Genomic DNA, 17,734 nt, shown 5'->3' with positions numbered 1-17,734 from the left:
CTAGAAAATGGTAAAAGATACCCTTCTTCGCAGCTACTGTACATTAAGATATCATTTTTCCGCCTAAATTCAATTTCCCTGCGCTTTAATCTCCCCGAATGTGATTCATTTGTGTTCATGTGGACATGCTTACAGTAATCTCTTGTGCTGGACTATCATGAAAATGTGTTGCAATCCTAGAATGTGGTTTGGTTGAAGGGAAGTTCCACTGCTGTTCATTCCATGCAAGTGATTACTGTAAAATTAACTTGAGAGGATTATGCAGAGCGCAATATTGTATAGATTTTCTTCCCCATCATCATTCCTCTTATTGCACGCTGTTGAACTTTTGTCCCTATACTTCCTTGAGCCTGGTTTGTGATGGTCTGTATATTTTTACACATTTAGCTGACACTCTAGAGCAGTGGTTCTCAACGTGGGGTCCGGGGACCACCAGGGGTCCTTGAGTGAGTTCCAGGGGGTCCCCAGCAAATTGATGAATTGTTGAACTTCAGCATTTCATTTACAAGAAGTTAGAGAATGTAGAAGAATGACTATTTTGATCATAGTTTCACTGTTATCTCTAATACAGATAGTCATGGGATTCTGGAGAAAATCATATCTAACAGTAAAAATATTCTCAGATTTGGGTCCGAGAGACAAAATCTCATCAAAAAGGGGTCCGTGGCCCTAATGTGGACTTAACTAGGGGTCCTTGATATGAAAAAGGTTGAGAATCACTGCTGTAGAGCAACATGCAATGAGAGTGCAGGTAGAGTGTCTTGTCCAAAGACTCATGGCTGTTGATGGACACTCAGTAAAGTGTTAATCTGCGAGGTCCTTATTTTTTTTAAAATTTTGTTTCCATCTTTGATGGTAAGTGGTCATTGCTGTGGTGTTTCTGCACTGCATTTCTCACTTGGCAAACAGTTTGTCCACTACTGTGACGTCTTTTTCCTTGGATTGTTTGTTGATGAAGTTTGAGTTTCTTCTCTTTTCTTTGTCTGTTCAGCCATGGTGGCTATCGCTGCTCAAGCTAATTACTGCTGCTGCTGCTGGAAACATAACACATCATTTCCTTCCTGTATCAATTTGTGATAGACAGTAGCAAAATGGACATTTACTTCAGAAATTGAACTACTGCAGCGATTGAAATTCAAGACAGTCTCTTTACGCTGTCTGAAAAAAAAAGTTGTAAGAGTTGTAACTTTTGTACCTTCTGTACCTTTTTGACAACATGCACAACTCTGCCCTCCGAAGGTAAGCAGCAGTAACTGCTTAGTGTATTTTAAAAGTCAAAGGTCATGCCTATGGTTTTAGATATAATATCAACAAAAATGATACCCATAAATAGGCCTACTATTAAATGGCATACGGTGCACTTCTGTAGCAGATAAATGACTCATTCCACTGCTCTTTGGCTCTGTAGAGCAGTGCAGTTGTCCTCTGCTCAAAATAACAACTTCCACAAACTGAGCAGAGAATGAGACCAAGAATGTGCGATAAATGGTGACTCTAAATAAGAAGATAAAACCTAGCCAATACCCATCATCTGCACAAGGGTGATTCCAATCGGAGACATTCCTTGACCTTGTAGGGACAAAAAAAAAAAAAAGCCTTAACAGGATTACATAGAGATGAAGCTTTCTTCTCAGCCACTGGGCCAAAATACTTTCCACTTTGCACACTGGATTAAACAACCTGAGAGCATGCTTTGGACAGCGAGCGCTAGGGAGGAAATATTGCACTGTCTGGCAGAATCTGCAGGAGACAAACTTTAAACAAGGCTGCGGCAGTGGAGTGGGATACACACTGTAAAAAATGCCTACCTTAACAAGTCATTTAATTTGTCTTCAGTTTTAAAACCTCTAAAAAGTGGAAAAATCTGACACTGTAGTGAGATGATATTACTTATTTTAAGAATTTTCTGGAATAAGACAGATTTCATGATGTCCCGTCAATCCAGAAAATTCCTGAAACAAGCTAAGTTGCATTGGAAACTAGAGAAATGATTACAGGATCTAAAACCGAATACAAGATTAAAAGAATACTTGGGGGGGAAAAAAAGGAAACCAAGGCACTCTTCTTTTGTGTGCAAAAAATAGGAAGACATTTATACATCTACAGTATATTGACCATAGAAACTTTCTTTTGCACCTTTTTTCAAATATTCATTTACCCTTTACTCCAATCAGCACCGGGTTTTTTTTGTAGACTTCCAAACAGCACTAGGCAAGACTTTTAAGTAAAAATACACCCATCTTATTAACCTAAATCACAAATTGGAGCTGCAACAGAGAAGAGCCATCCAACCTAATTGAGGCGCAGTAGATTTACTTTATTTGCCCAAATTGATTCCAGGTGTTGGGTATGGACACTGGGAGGATGGAAGGAGAGATTCTTGGTGGACAGGTTGTGATCAACTGAAGAGTGAAATACAAAACCTTCTCATGAACAGCAGTGAACGAGCGCTCCATCCAGAAAAAGCGATGGCCGAACCTGCTACAAAAAGGAATTTAGATGTGAGGAGTGTGCAGTTTGCTGGTGTCATGCTACATGTTTTCTGGGTAATGAAGTCCTTCAAACTTTCACAAATTCAAAAGTTTCCTGCTGCCACTTGGGGCCGCCAAAGTGCAAAGTTTCCTGGTGCAGCTTCAGTGTTCTGGTGTAAGTGTAAGGCAAGAGTGCAGTGTGGTATCCCCTCTTAACCTGTAATATTATGAGACTTGTTAAGATGGACATTTTTTTGCAGTGCAGTGCTTATGCCTAATGCCAAAATTACACTTTAATTCTCACACAAACAGCAGGGCACTTAGAGATGGTGACAGGGAGGAAGAGTGCAAAAAAAATATGACAAAATGAAACAGAGAGCCTGAGAGGAGAGGAGAGGGGGAGAGATAGTATAGAGAGAGGGAGAGAGAGAGAGGGAGAGAGAGATAGAGGATGAGAAAGGGAGTTGCCGTAGCCCTCCCTCCATCTCCAACATGATTCTGTTTTAATAGCAGTGATCTGTCAGCGGTGGAGCTCTGCCTGGACTCAGAGAGAAAGGAAAGACTGAGGGAAGAGGAGACAGATTATAGGAAATAACAGCAAGGGGGCATAAACAGGAGTCGTGTCGTGACGCAGATTTATAATGTCGCTGTTTACTGCTGGCAGATGCTCACACAGGCGGTTCTCAGCAAGCTTAAGGGGAATATTTGAAGGGTTTCATTCCAAAATGCTACATATCCACTTTGAGCGGGGGAAAAAATGCAGGGAATTAATCACCGAAGATAATCCAATCCTCAAAAATATTAGTATTTTGTAAATTAAGGTTTTAAGATAGCTGATAATTAAAATATTTTTCTGTAATGTGTTTTGCTTTTATGAAAGCAATCTTTTTGTGAGAGGGGGTGTCACTGTTCAAAAGTAGATGGCTGGCTGTGAAGCAAAACTCTTCATTTGCTATGGTCGCTTCATCTAAATACCATTAAGCACAAAAAGAAATCCCCATTTTGTATGCAATAAAAAATTCCCATGCGAATGAATTACAACTGCGATGGTCTTAATGCACAGATTCCATGTGATGTTGTACCAAAACAAAGTGGGTAAGTCTTTGCTAAACAGCATTACTAAGCATATTGCATGATGGAGTAATTATCATAGAGAAAGCGAGAGCCTCTAGAGAAGACAACACATTTCAATACATCATCTATGTTAATCTCTGATTTAATTGAATGGAAATTACCCTTCAGTGTGGTTATCAGAATGATTAAATGCTGAACTGTATCCTGCAGATGGCAGCAAAGCCTTATGGGAGAACTGGCTATGGTCTCAGCTTTTTTTTCAGGCCTGATGGGGAAAGTAGCATTCAGTCCTTTGCAGAGATAGAAAGCAACTATTTAGATCTACTCAAGTTATTCTACTTGGATAGATTAGAAAAGCAATGCTACTTTTTTGAGCATTTTTACTCAGAAAGTAGCACTATGCTTACAATGTGAGTGTTTTTGCTTTGTATGATACAGCAGCTTTGTTGATAAGTAAATAAGAAGCATCCCCAAACACTAGGCTGATGATGACCATCAAATTATTTGCATCCAGGCCAAAAGCAACTTCTCCCTTCATTTTTTGAGGGAAAATTTTGAAGCATTCGCAAAATCTGGACAATTTTCACTTGACAGTAACTAAGAACTTTTTAAGAGTATTTTTTAGTAAACTACTCTTCTACTTAGGTAATTTTCCAGACAAATATTCTCATCTATCAATATCATCAATGTCAGTGTCATTTCAGTAACATTCACTTCATGTCATCTACAGCAGCCTGCAGCGTGAAGCCTTCAGAATCCAAGCCCAGTCCATCCCTTGTATTAAGGACCTTCTCACACCCAGAGGTAAGATCCTGCAGTCGCTGGGCAGTAGATTTTATTAATTTTCTTTATTTTTTGCACCATGACTGCTGGTTGACATCAATGGGATCTCAACGCCTCACTGTATTTCTGCTTGGCGAATCTGTAGGCATGTGACAGGGTGGCCCTCTGACACCTTTACTGTTCTGGCTTGAGTCCAAATGTCAGTAAATTCACAATGATAAAAGGTGGTCATAAACACCTAATGGTCTGTCATGAATATTTTAGAGCCCTGAATATCATACAGAAACGTCCTCTGGAAAACCACAGCCTAAACAAGCGACATCTCAGACAGATAACCTCCACAAAAGGCGCGACGCAAGCCCCTTTTTTTGGTTCTTTTGGCTTTTTCCCCGGCCTGATTGGATTGATTTGTCATTTGCAACAGAAAGAGCTCGGCCACGGGGCTGTGGATAATCCAATTTATCGCTTTGCCATTTATTACAAATTTCTGTGGCTTTTGGGTCCAATGTCACATCGATTCGTTGATTGCTTGCTTAGCTGGGTCCTAATGAGCTGCCGTCTGAATCACTGCATAATCACCGCCCTAATTCACTCCCTCGCCTACCCTCGCACTCGGTCTGTCTGCTCGCCGCTATTAAAAAAGAATGGACTGAGACACAGCTCTCCAAGCAGACAATTAGTAACATCATCCTTGAAGCAGGGTGTCATACTGCGTATATTAGCCTTTAATAAATGATATTTCTCTTGTGACTCAACAGAATCTTGTAACAGATTGCCGTTTCGGGTGACAAACGGCTCGTTGGCAGATAATCTGCAGTGGATCTGTGTGTGAATCAAGGGAAAGTGAACAGCGAGATCTTGGGAGAGCCATTTTTCGAGCTCTTGAAATGTGGGGACAGTCGACAGCTACACCTCTGGATTCCTTGGCCTAAATTTTGATATTTGCAACCAGTTAGGCGAATACAAGATTTGCCATCATATTCACGTGCAGACATTTTGCTTTGAGGTTATCAGACGTGTGGAGAGCCTCACTCGAGGACAGATGGGAGAGCAAATACCAACAGGTGAAGGTTTAGCTCGGCGCCCATATCAGCCTGTCTGGGTGGCATTTATCAAGCCTGAAGAAGGGCTTAGGGAAAAGGAAGGGTATATTTGTAAAAGAGGCTGGTGGACAACTATGGGAGGAAGATAATCAAGCCGCCAATGGACAAAAGAAGTGCAGCATCTGTGTGCGCTTCATCAGTTGGCCAATAAGCTCTTGTAGCATGGATTTTTCATTGCAGGTTGCAGAGAAATGAATGATTTACCATGTACCATTACATTAAATTTGCAGAATTGCATAAAAAATAGACGGATAAGTAGGTAGGCAGGCTGACAGACAGACAGACATAAAGACAGATAGAAGGACAGATTGACAGACAGGTAGACAGACAGATAGACAGATAAATACTTAACAAAAACAACACAGGCGAAGTGGTTTTCAGACAACATTTCTTTAATACAAAGTCAACATATCTACATACACAGTGGTTTTAAACCAATTATTGTTTCAGTTAGAAGTAACAGTTTGAAAGCGATAGCACTTGGCCCTCATACAAAGGAAAACTATTTTGCTGAGTTTGGGTTCTTTTTCTTTTTGTTGGCTGTTGTATGTATATGTTCTATTCTTTTGTTGTAATTTTTCTCTTTTGTTAGTTTTCCCCCCATATTCGGCGACATATTCCGGTAATTTGGCGGCTGTTTTCAAAAGTCTAGCATCTTTACATGAAGTCAAAAGAGTAACACGTTGCACAAGCTTCCAAACACTTTCCACGGTTTCAGTTTTGGCATGGGCCCTTTACCAGTCTATTGAGTTCCATCAAAAAAAAGTCCTCAATTCAGGATTTAGTTCATTATGAAACATCTCAAGGTTCCCACTATTCAGAAAGGACGTGCTGGAAATGTGAATTCGCAGCAAGTTTTTTGTTGTCTTTGTCTTCCATTGGTTGCATCGCACGGCTCTGTTTCATTGAGTCCTGATTTTTTTTCTGCATCCCATAACAAAACGTGGCCGAACAAAAACACATGGTATGGTTCTATACAAGGCTTAAAATGCTCTGAGGAGAAAATAAATCATCATGTCATGTTTCAGGAGCAGAGAGACCGAGCAGTCTGCACCCACATTGGCGGTGACAACTGAACAATGTATGGCCTTTAGCATAGCTGTATTTGTCCAACAGGATATTTATGGTTTACATCTTGGCATTTTAGGCAGTTGGACAATTTGGGACTTTATGGGGGATTATGGGAAACTATTAAGGAATGTGGTTGCTAGAGGGGACGAGGGGACGGGCTTTAAGAACATTACGAATTTGGACATGAGGGTAATCAACACCTTTGTAATTCCATCTTTACTTGGAGACTTTGGGGATCAAATTATACATATACATATAGTCAATACATTTTTTTTAAAACCCTTCTGGTTGCTTTAGACTCTCATGGTGTGAAACAGGAGACAGATTGCTTTGAAGATATCAGTGACAGCCCATCTTGTCTCCAGCAGAGCTGTGCTAAGGCCAGAGCAGGGAACATTTTGTCCACAGTGGCTGGTGGTTTCCAAACGTCACCAGCCACATTCACAGCCAAACCGATTGAGAATGTAATAGGCCCTCCAAATGATGGGTGGTTACCTGCTTAAATGGCCGGTAGAGTAGACTAACTTCCCAGCCAAAATGTACCAGCAGATGGCTCGTTGAGGCCATAGGTATGGGAGCAGAGGCTGGCATGTGTCCCAGTTTAACTGCTAGCAGGGGAAATTAAAGGCAAAAAAAAAATATAAAGCAAGTGGTAATTAAAGACCAGGGAGCAGGGTTGGACAAAGAATGTTTCAGAAGGAGAGAAAACAGGCTTTACAAACACCAGGAAGTTGGATATGAGCAGAACCTCCATCTTTGTAATTCTGTCCCCACTTTAAGTATGAGATCTTGAGGGTCAAATTATACAAATACATATAATCTATATATTTGTTTATTTACAAGTATTATATTCTGGATCATAGTGGATATCTAACAAAATGAATGATCGCATTATGTCTGAAAAGAAGGAAGTAAAAAAAAAAAAAGAGAAACAACTTAGAGGATTTTCTTAAAAACTGCGGGGGTCAAAGTCTGTACATGATCATACGAGGTACAGTACGTCAAGATGGGCTGATATAGAAAACGAAAAGGGCATCATCATGAAATTCTCCACTGATTAGATGGTTTGTAGACCAGTTCATCAACAGTAGCTCATAAAACAAACAAAAATAAATCAAGAGAATACTAATGCCTACAAGTTAATGACAATAAAGAGTCTCAACCAGGTTTAAAAACACCATCTCCTTATCGGCACAGGGTCTACCCAGTGGTAGAAGTTAAAAATGGGGGGGGGGGGTCAGGAATGGCACTTGGCCAATCACATTGCCTCGCTGTTTCTAAAGAAACACACTAGGTTGTTAAGGTTACCAAAAAAAAAAAAAAAAAAAAAAAAAACAATAAAAATACCCATCATCATTTCAAACATGAGCAATGGGTGTTACAAAAAAAAGAAACCAATGATGAAGAGGAGAAAAACTTAATTCATACTAAGTGTTTGGATATATCTTTATATTCTGCATTTAAATATATATGCATGTGTGAGTGTGCGATATATATATACACATATATGCACACGTACACACAGACATGTTATACTTAACATTTCTACAGTGAAAAAATAGAATGTCTTTCAACGTAATATGAACAAATAAGCATTTATCTTTTCCTGCTAATTTAAAAAATGTGATACAACATCTCTGTTAAAAAACTAAACCAAAAATAAAATAAAAAGTCAGCTATGTAAAGTAAAATAATAAGTCATCATAATACAACATTAATGTTTTCATAATGTTACAATAACAATAAGGCTTTTTTGGAAATAAGAAAAGATTACACACAGTTCCGTCCATCGCTCCCGTTTGTGTGCGCACCCGTCCGAAACCCTTCACAGAATCCATACACCCATGTCTACCAAAGCACAGACCTCAAAAATAAAATCAGGGGAATTCGAAAGCTTGATTTTTTTTTATCAGACACATATACATTAGTGCGTCAAATCCAACCTGCAGTTGTTTTTGGGGCATCTGTTTCAAGTTTTTTTGGGTGATGTGCAAGTAACACGTATGGGAGAATGTCACTACCACATCATGGCATCGAGATCCAACATGGCGGCCTATTCTAGTCCCCCACAGAGGCATCATCCCAAAAAAATTAGAGGACACAAAACAAAAAGCATCTACTTTGTTCACCCACCTGTTACCGAACACACATAACAGTGGAACTACAGGCCAATAATTTTCAGGCCAAAGTACCGTTTAGTAACTGCAAAAGGCCTGCGCCACTCTTGAGTGTCTATCCCATGAAAGAGGTGAGTACAGAGGAGGCTGGGGAAAAAAAAGGAGGAGATGGAGAAGATCGGGGGAAAACGATGTCACGTGGATGCGCTTTCAGTCACGGCTGCCTGGGTGCGAGCGGGTTAGCAGAGTCGGCACCTTTTTTGTTCGTCAGTTTCCCCTCACCGAAGAGTCACACGTACAGCATACACAAGATAAGCAGCATGTTTGGTTTTGACAGGAAATAAAAAAAGAATAAAGGAAAAAAAAAAAGAGATTACAATTTATCATAAGACAGAAAGATATAAATGATGATGATGGGTGTTGGTCACTGTACACAGAGAAAGCCCGCTTTGCTGGAGGCAATCCTCATTCGGCGGTTCCATCGGTTCCCGAAGCTTCGCGCCCACCAGATTATCTCTTGTTCAAAATGGTGGTTGATATCACCGAAGCCCCCCATGACGCAATGGTTCCAAAAGAGAGGAGTGATTGTAAAAAAAAAAAAATCACGGGACACGGTCGCCGTCGCTCCCGCCTTTACCGATCGCAACGACGACGCAGCCGGAGCTTCTCGCGACGGCCCGAGATTTTCCCCAAATTTCTCTGGTGACTCGAGGCTACTGTGTACTTCCCGGGGTCCCGTTGAAACACGCTGGGGTACGTCTCAGCAGCCCCGCGCCGGCCCGCACTCCCAGGTTGCTTGGGATACCGATTCAGTACGCGTGTATCGGTATGTGTTAGCAATACGGTGAGATGCGTGTCCTCGCTTTCTCCCCGACAACCGGCGACTGCAGCGCCGTCTCCAAGCCCTAAGCGTCTCAGAACAGGCGGTCATGTGATGATTACATCAGTAGTTGTGGGTGTTTTTCCAGACGAATGAGGCGTATCACTAGTAGGGCAGAGTAAAAACTCAGGGTTGATTTGATGCCAAATGGGAGTATTCTCGTGCTAGTCTCATTTCCACTGTTTCGATGTTTTTTTTTTTTTGTTTTGTCTTGTTCGGGTGACCAAAGTTCGGAGACAATCATTCGTGTTCACACAGGCAACCACAATTTGGTCATTTCTCTAGATATCACTCACGAAAAATGTTGATAAAGTACTCGAACATTCCCCCCTTTTTACCCCGTCACATATCAAAAAACGAGAGAAAGTCACCCCGTCTCGGCTACATCCATCTGCCTCTCACTGATTTTTGCTTAAGTCACCGTTGCTTTCTCCTTCGTCCGTCCCACTGTTGCCGTTGTACCACGTAGATATTTTTGAGAAGAGAATGTCCACGAAATGTTTACAATGTCCTCCACATTGAAACACTTGAGGTAAGGTTAGCAGTCTGACACTTTGATCGTTCCCCGCCCCACAGCTTGAGCCACAGCTTTTGGTTCCTCTCCTCGGGCGATGAGGACGTCAGTTTGTTTTCCTGATGATGGGCAACTTTCCTCACTTGTGCCGAGGGTCCCTTAAGTCCAATTGGAATTATTCTAAACTGTTTGGTTGCCTAAATGGGGCGTCTTCTTCTAAAAATCTACAATTAGATCCTGTTTGGAGTATTTGGATTACTGGGGGACGTTGTTGTTGTCGTTGTTGCTGCTGCTGCTGTTGTCGTTTCAAATTTCAAGCAAGTTTCTATGGCTCAGGAGACTGGTGAGGGGGGAGACAGGATTCTGGGGGGACAAGATGGCTTTTTACGTTGCATAGTGATCAAAGCTTCCTAAGTACTCCAGAGCCGCTTGGTAGCAGAATTGGTACTCATCCTGTAGGGAAAAAAAACACAAAAACAACATTAAGAAAAAAAATCTCAACAATAGTTTGAATAGTTTTGTTCCACAATGATGTATCCACCATTTGAAAAAAATTAACACCTACTCTTAACTCTAAACTCTCATTATTTTGTATGTATGAGGAGTTGTCTATGTGCATAGTGTGTGTTTTTGGTTGTTTTTAATGCATTACTCACAGAAATAAATAAAGACTAATTAAAAAATGGTAATTACATTTATTGAGTTGGACTGAATTGAGTCAATTTGAATTAATTGGCTGCAGCTAAAAATTCTAGGTCTCCTGACCAGATGCGATGCGACACTGATGATTCAAACTGTACAGTATCATATATTATTTCCACCCAAAACAAGCAGCAGAGTGTGTGTGTGTCTGTGTGTGTGTGTGTGACCTCTGACCTCAGTCTGGACCATGGCTGGCCTCTGTGTCCGGAGCATCTTCACCGTCTGGAAGATGTCCACCACGCCTTCATAGCGCATCCTCTCCAGGACGATGCTGAGGGTGATGAAGACCCCGGTCCGGCCCACTCCGGCACTGGAACCACACACACACACACAAAAATTAATAAGGATGTAACAAGTATAGCCACACATGCATTATAGTTTTCAACCTCAACATCATATAATTACCTTTAAACCTAAACCCTCGCATACAGTAGTAACTGTACTATATGTCATGCTACCTGAATGGTGAATGTATATTTGTAGAGTATTATCTACTGTCTTTTCGAATGTCTTGCACTGTCCCCTTGTACTGTAGGAGGTCCTCTAGTCCCTTACCATGTGTGTCAGTAAGTACTACTTGTGTTTCTACACTAGAGTCACCAAGACAAATTCCTGTATATTAAAAGTAGGTGACAAATAAAGTAATTCTGACTGTGACTCTAAATTCTACCACCAGCAAAATGTTTTGTCAACAACAACAGGGTTTTGCTTTAAAGCTGCACTGGGCAACTTCGCACATTGGCGGCTCCAAATGGCAGCGAGAGGTAACTCCACTGCCCAGAAATCATGTAACATTAAGTCAGAAAACTGCACACAGCACGCTCATGTTTACCAACCAGTTTGTGATACCAAAGGAAACCAAAGGGACGAGAGAAAGGGAACGAAACTCCAGCTTTCTCTGGAGTTTAAATTTTGATTCGGCACTGTCCAGACCCAACACCAGAATTTCATTTGGGCAAACAGGGTGAATCTACGGCATCTGGGGTGGGGTGGGGTGGGTGGGGTGGGGTGGGGTGGTGTGGGTGGGTGCAACACTCTTCTCTATTGCAGCCCCACTTGGTGATTTAGGTTGTATTTTTTTACACAAGCAGCTTTAAGCCCCCAAGGACAGTCGTCTTCTGCTTCCTCAACATTTTTAAAGCAGGTTCAGCGACGGTGATGATGGCGAGGAAGGAGTAATCTTGATGTGAGGAACACTGGGAATCCACTTTGATGTACGCCCACGTCCTCGTTGGACACAAAATGAACCCCCGCAAGCACACGTACACACTCTCCAAATCACGCACACAAACAACAAAGTGCACACTCGCAAACATTTTGCCTCATTAAGCCCCCCCCTCCCCCCCTCGCGTTAAAAAACCTCTCCCTGCCACCGCTCTCCAGAAATAGGGTCTGGGTCTTAACTCGGATCCTGAAATACTTGAGGCCTGCCTCTCTAAGCTGCTTTGCTGTGAAATGACTTCCACTTCACCAATGGAACAATAATTGATATGACAACAGATTTATTTGGGCTTCTTCTACCCCCCCAGATGCTATTGCTCTGGAAGGAGAGTGAAGATGATGGTTGGTTGCAGAAATTTTGTGTGTGTGTGTGTCTGTATTGGGGAGGGGGGGGGGGGGGAGGGGGGGACAAAACCGAACTTGGAACAAAAGGCTGCTTCTATTGTCATTTGACAATAAATTGAAAAGATAACCGAACTCCAAGAACCAGCCAAGCTTCTGAGCGGATGATATTGAGCCCAAACCCCTCGAGAGCCTTAGGAGGCAGAAAGTGTCGCCCCCCCACCCCCCTTCCGTCACCACCCAACCACCAACTACCCCACCCCCCACCCCCCCACAAGCCTTACCCTATGGCCTCCCCCCCCAGCTGCAGTATTACTCAACCCAAAGCCTCTTCCCTGGGAGTCGGTCACAGCTTGTCACATGGGCTCTTAAACTCAATCAGAGCTCTTCTCTCTCTCTCTCTCTCTTTCTCTCTCTCTCTCACTCTCTCTCCTGGAATAGATAGACTTTCCAAATCTGAAGGCTTGCCGAGCCGCCGCAGAATGAGAGGATTTGGTGTCCCCATTCAGAGGAAGTAATCAGGCAATTAATGACAAAAAGCATGTGGGTCTATTAGATAGCGGCTGAGGAGGGAAGACGGGAGAGGAGGAAGAGAAGAGGGCGGGAGTGGAAGAAAGGAAAGCATGAAGGGAGGATGGATGGAGAGGAAAAGAGAGAGAGAGAGAGAGAGGGGGGATTAAGAAACAGACCGAAGGATGACAGACGGGTAAGGCGGGTGACAGGAGACGAGAGGAAGGAGTGAGAGAAAAGGAAGGCGTAAGCTTTCCACTCAAGAGATGACAAAGCCTGAAGGAGGGGAGGGAGGAGGGAAGAGGAGGAGGAGGAGGAGGAGGAGGTGGAGGAGGAGGAGGTGGAGGAGGAGGAGGAGGCGGCGGCGGTGACAGAAGAAGAAACCGATCGAAGTATTGATGTCCACGCACTCTCTTTTTTTAATCAATATTCAACTGAAGGGTTCCTTTCCAAAATGAGATATCTGCTTTCTGACAAAAGTGACAACTACTCTTTAAAACTGATTGGCTGCACAAAATTAAAACAAACTGACACCTTTAAAAAGATAGTAGGTAACTTAAGTCCTTGGTTGACAGAATGACAAAAAGTGACGTTTACTCTTACAAAATGATTAACAGCACAAAATGCTAATAATCTACTACAGTACTGTAACTAGTGCAGCTGCATCTCATTACGATGCATTCCACACAACAAATAAGCAACATTTTGTTTTAACAGCTGTGATATTTGAGGAATTTTGTTCCAAAATTACATTTCCACCATTTGAAAGAGGTGATGCCTACTTTTGCACAATGTGTGAAAGCACAAAATCGAAAAATAATAGTAATTATTAAAGGAATAGTAGGTAACTTAAGTCCTTGATTGACCGTTTGTTAACATTTTTACAGACTAGAGCGTCTATATCTTAAAAACATTAAAAAAAAATAACTTCAGGTAATGATAGAGTTGGGTTTCAAAGTGGATATACAGTGTTTTAGAAATGAACTCTTCAACTGATCCTCAGATTGCCTCATGAAAGCCTTTCTCTTCACTACACTCACACTGTACGGACTGTAGGCCTATTTCTGCCTGCAATAACCAATCCTTTAGCCCTGACACGTCTCTCCCTCTCTCTCTCCCTCTCTCTCTCCCTCTCTCTCCCTCTCTCTCTCTCCCCCTCTCTCCCTCTCTCTCTCTCCCTCTAATAATAGCCCTATAGAAGAGAGGAATAACTCAGTCTTACTGGAGCTTCCCTGACACCGCTTACAACTCCCAAGGGGGGCATTGGATGGCTGGTGACATCATTGCTTTTTAACACAGGGCAGATGATGTCACGTTTGATGATGTCAGTGCGAGAAAAGTGACACCTACTCTGAGAAAATGATTAATAATATTTAAGTAAAACCCATTAATTGGATAGTAGTGAAATTATTAGCTGTAGACCTCTGTTTGTTAAAATTCACATTTTTAAAGGATCGGCTGTATTCTGAAAGGATTGAGGCATGAGTTTCTGAATGCTAATCACACCATGGATGACGGAGGACAATATTTAACAGCGGCTCTGTCGAGGGAACTTTCTAGATATAGGCCTTTTGCTTTAATTCACAACTAGCCTTGCAGAGCACACAAAAACACTGCCTTGAAAGATGTCCATTGTCCGGCTACGAAAGATAGCAACTCATTTAGATGGAGTCTCATCCCCCCGAGGTCCATCGTTGAATTGAATGTGAATAATCCCCAGTCTTGGCGGTCACCACTACCAAATAATGGTTTCTTCCTAAGCCCGGTGTGTCAAGTTAATGACGAAGGTTACCTTGGAAGATACCACCGAGGTGATAAAAATGCATCGCGGGGGGATCATAAAAACCGAAAAGAATGGCTGTATCATTTCATGCGCCTCCCCTTTGCAAATGCCACGCCGCATCTCGGCCTTATCAATTATGGAGGAGATGGGCCTGTGGCGGTGCAGTGTCAGTGTACTGCAGTGGCAATAAGCAGAGGGGGAGAGGGGGGATCGTATCTGATGATGCCGTTAGGGCTGCACCGCAGGAGGTGCTGCGCTGCAAAAAATACCCACCTTAAGAAGCGATTTCATCTCGTCTTGAGTCTTAAAACCGTATTTTTCTTTCAACAAGAGGCAAAGTCTGCCTGTGGAATGCAGTTTAAAGTGAAACAAGTGGAAATGCCTTCAAATAAGTCATATCACTCCACTTTTTTCAAGAAAAGTTGCAACGTATTGCCACAAGTGTTTTTTTTGTTTTAAGAAAAGTAACATTTTAATGGCATTTTACGATTCAAAACTAGATTAAATTACTTGTTAATGTGAATCTTTACTGCAGCGTAGTGAAGAAGATGCGGGTCAACATGAGGGCGGGGCCTCTTACCTGCAGTGGACAGAGATTGGTCCGTCCTGTCCAAACTGCTCCTTGGTTTTATGCACCTGGCCAATGAAATCGATGAATCCCTCCCCAGATTTGGGCACGCCCTGCTCCGGCCAATCGGTGAACTGGAACTGCCTCACTGTCCTGGACTGGCCATCCTGAAAATACAGAGGAAAAAGAATGGAGGAAGGAGAGAATAGAGGGGGAAAAAAGCAAAGGAGAAGAGAGACGGGTCAGTGAAGATCTTTGTCTATGTGGTCCGGTGAAGCTCAATGCATAGAGCAAGGCACTAATCCTGCCAGGGTTAGGGGTTCAATTCCCACTCAACACATTCAGACTCAAAACCTATGCACTCATAAGGAGCTTCAGATACCTTTCATGTTTGATTAACAGAAGTCATGTGACGTATTAAAGGGGCATTCATGTCCTTTATTGACCTCTTTTGGTGATCAGTACGAACAGTTGCGACAATATCGAAAGAACGTAGAGATGCAACAGAAATGTGTAGTGAAGAGGTGAGATTATATCAAAATGCAAAATACGGTAGTAATAATAATACTGCTTTGTAGCTGAAATGTCTCGCAATGCCGGTGGGCGGGGATGGGGAGTGTCCTGGCAAAGTAATCTTTGAGTCATTGGTATTGATCGACAACCCTATCGACCCCCCGCAGATATATTATGGTCTTCTGTGCTATGGGGCAGTAAAAGTTTTACTTATTGCCCCTTTAAAATGAGATAGGCACTGCTGATGCTCCTGTAGAGTGGAACTGTTTGGAGTTATTAACTTGCCTCTTTTTTTCGCTGCACAATGACAATAATGTAGAGGCACAGACGAATAAACACACACACACACACACACACACACACACACACAACCTCACAAAAACTCTCGCCTGACGACCGTGTGACAGCTTGTCCTCCTCTCTTCCATCCCAACCCCCCTCCACCCCAATCGTCTCTCTATTTTCTCTCCTGTCGTTATTTTGTCTGCGGCGCAAGTAGGTCCCAGTTAAAGCTAATCAATAGTGTATCTGCCGTGACAAGCGTCTTCTCTGGGACACCATGTTGAATGGGATAATCCTGCGATCTGATCGATGGAGCGACCTGACGGATGAGTGGAGCGAAGGAGGGAAGGAGGGAGAGGGAGGGGAAGGGAGGGAGGAGGTAGGGATTGGACGTTGAAAAAAAACAAAAAAAACCCTGACAAACTGACAAGCACGCTTCACAAAATGTCCTCCTAAACAATTTAATCTTGTATTGATTTCTTAAAAGCTTGTTTTACTTAAAACAAGTGAGAAGGATTTGCCAGTGGTGAGATTATTTCACTTTCTCCCAATGTAAACAAAAGCATTTTTAGACTTTTTGTGAATCAGGTGACGTTATCCTGGAACAAATGGAGCCATCTGCCTTATTTCAAGATATTAGCTGATTATCGAATCCAAGAATGCCAAGTCGATACTAGTGTTCTTGTCTTGGAAAAAATGAACTTCTCAAGAACTTGAGAACAGAGAAACACCTTTACACTTTAAGACGGGCTGTTTGACTGGCTGACGTCGCAAAAAATGTCATGTAGTCTCATAATCAGCCTTCAAATCTTATTTTTTTATTTTTTAAAACAAGAGAAACATTCTGTCAGTGAGGTGAGATAACAGTTGTTTCCAGTGTACTTTCACTTGTTTCAGGAATTTTCTAGAAATGAGTGTCAGTATGTTGGAACAAGTCAGAATAAGGCAGATTACTGCACTGCTACAAAATGACACTTGATTCTACAAAAGTGAAATGATCTAACCCCAATTGGCAGATTTTTTCACTTCCGTTTTGAGAAAATTATGATTTTAGGACTCAATAATAAATGACTTGTTAAGATGGAGATGTTTTGCAGTGTAACACTGTCTGGACTTGATGTGTCATTCTCGCACATTCTCTTCCCATTCGTTCTCGTCGGCCAAGTCGCCATCTGAGGCATCCTCGGTTGGCAAGTAAACTTCCGGGATCTTTATCCATCCTTGGTGCACGATGTTCTTTTGTTTTGGAATTTGGCCAACAGATATTGGATCAAATGCATCACGGAGGACACAGAAATGCAAAAGAACTCACACTGAGGAAGACCCACTGTCAGTTGTTCCAATAAAATTCTTGAAAAACAAATTGGGAAACAAATGATCTCACCCCATCGGCAGATTTTTTTCACTCGTTTTAAAATAATGAAAGATTAAAATGGAGATGTTTTTTTTGCGGACTCAGCTAGAAGCTGTGCCGTGCCGGTGGCAAACAGCGAGCAGCCGCCCACACTGGATGTAACACTACCAGGGTCGGGAGTTCAGTTCCCACTGGGCCGCCGCTGCTGGAAGGCCACGCGGTCCTGCTGCTGCAACGGCTTCAAATAAAAGCTTCCTGCTGGTAGATTCTGGCTGTTGCCGCTAAATTTGTCTCCGAGACCAGCCGCTTTGGCAGGTAACCATCCCTTAATTGGAGGTTCTCCTCTATTCTAATAAATTAATAATGGAACTGGTGAATATTGCAGATGACTGCCCACTCTGCTGCTGGATAAAAAGTTAATAGTTAATTTCCTGTCCTGGGTAGGTG

General features: G+C 42.3%; 1 protein-coding gene across 1 annotated transcript in view; it reads right to left on the bottom strand.

Annotated features, from left to right (window-relative positions):
- Positions 1-10,394: 10,394 nt before the first annotated feature.
- The window catches only part of ptprsa (protein tyrosine phosphatase receptor type Sa), a 296,738-nt gene continuing 289,398 nt past the window's right edge, over positions 10,395-17,734 (bottom strand). Inside the window, exons 33-35 of the mRNA XM_078285725.1 lie at positions 15,152-15,306; positions 10,890-11,025; positions 10,395-10,466 (exon numbers count right to left, since the gene is read on the bottom strand). Of these exons, the coding sequence (XP_078141851.1) occupies positions 10,398-10,466; positions 10,890-11,025; positions 15,152-15,306 (360 nt within the window). The 3' untranslated portion in view covers positions 10,395-10,397. The remainder of the gene's footprint in view (positions 10,467-10,889; positions 11,026-15,151; positions 15,307-17,734) is intronic.

Source organism: Centroberyx gerrardi, chromosome 9 (genome assembly GCF_048128805.1).
Source record: "Centroberyx gerrardi isolate f3 chromosome 9, fCenGer3.hap1.cur.20231027, whole genome shotgun sequence".
Taxonomy (NCBI): domain Eukaryota; kingdom Metazoa; phylum Chordata; class Actinopteri; order Beryciformes; family Berycidae; genus Centroberyx; species Centroberyx gerrardi.
The sequence above is the reverse complement of the archived record's forward strand: the minus strand, read 5'-3'. Positions and strand labels throughout refer to the sequence as shown.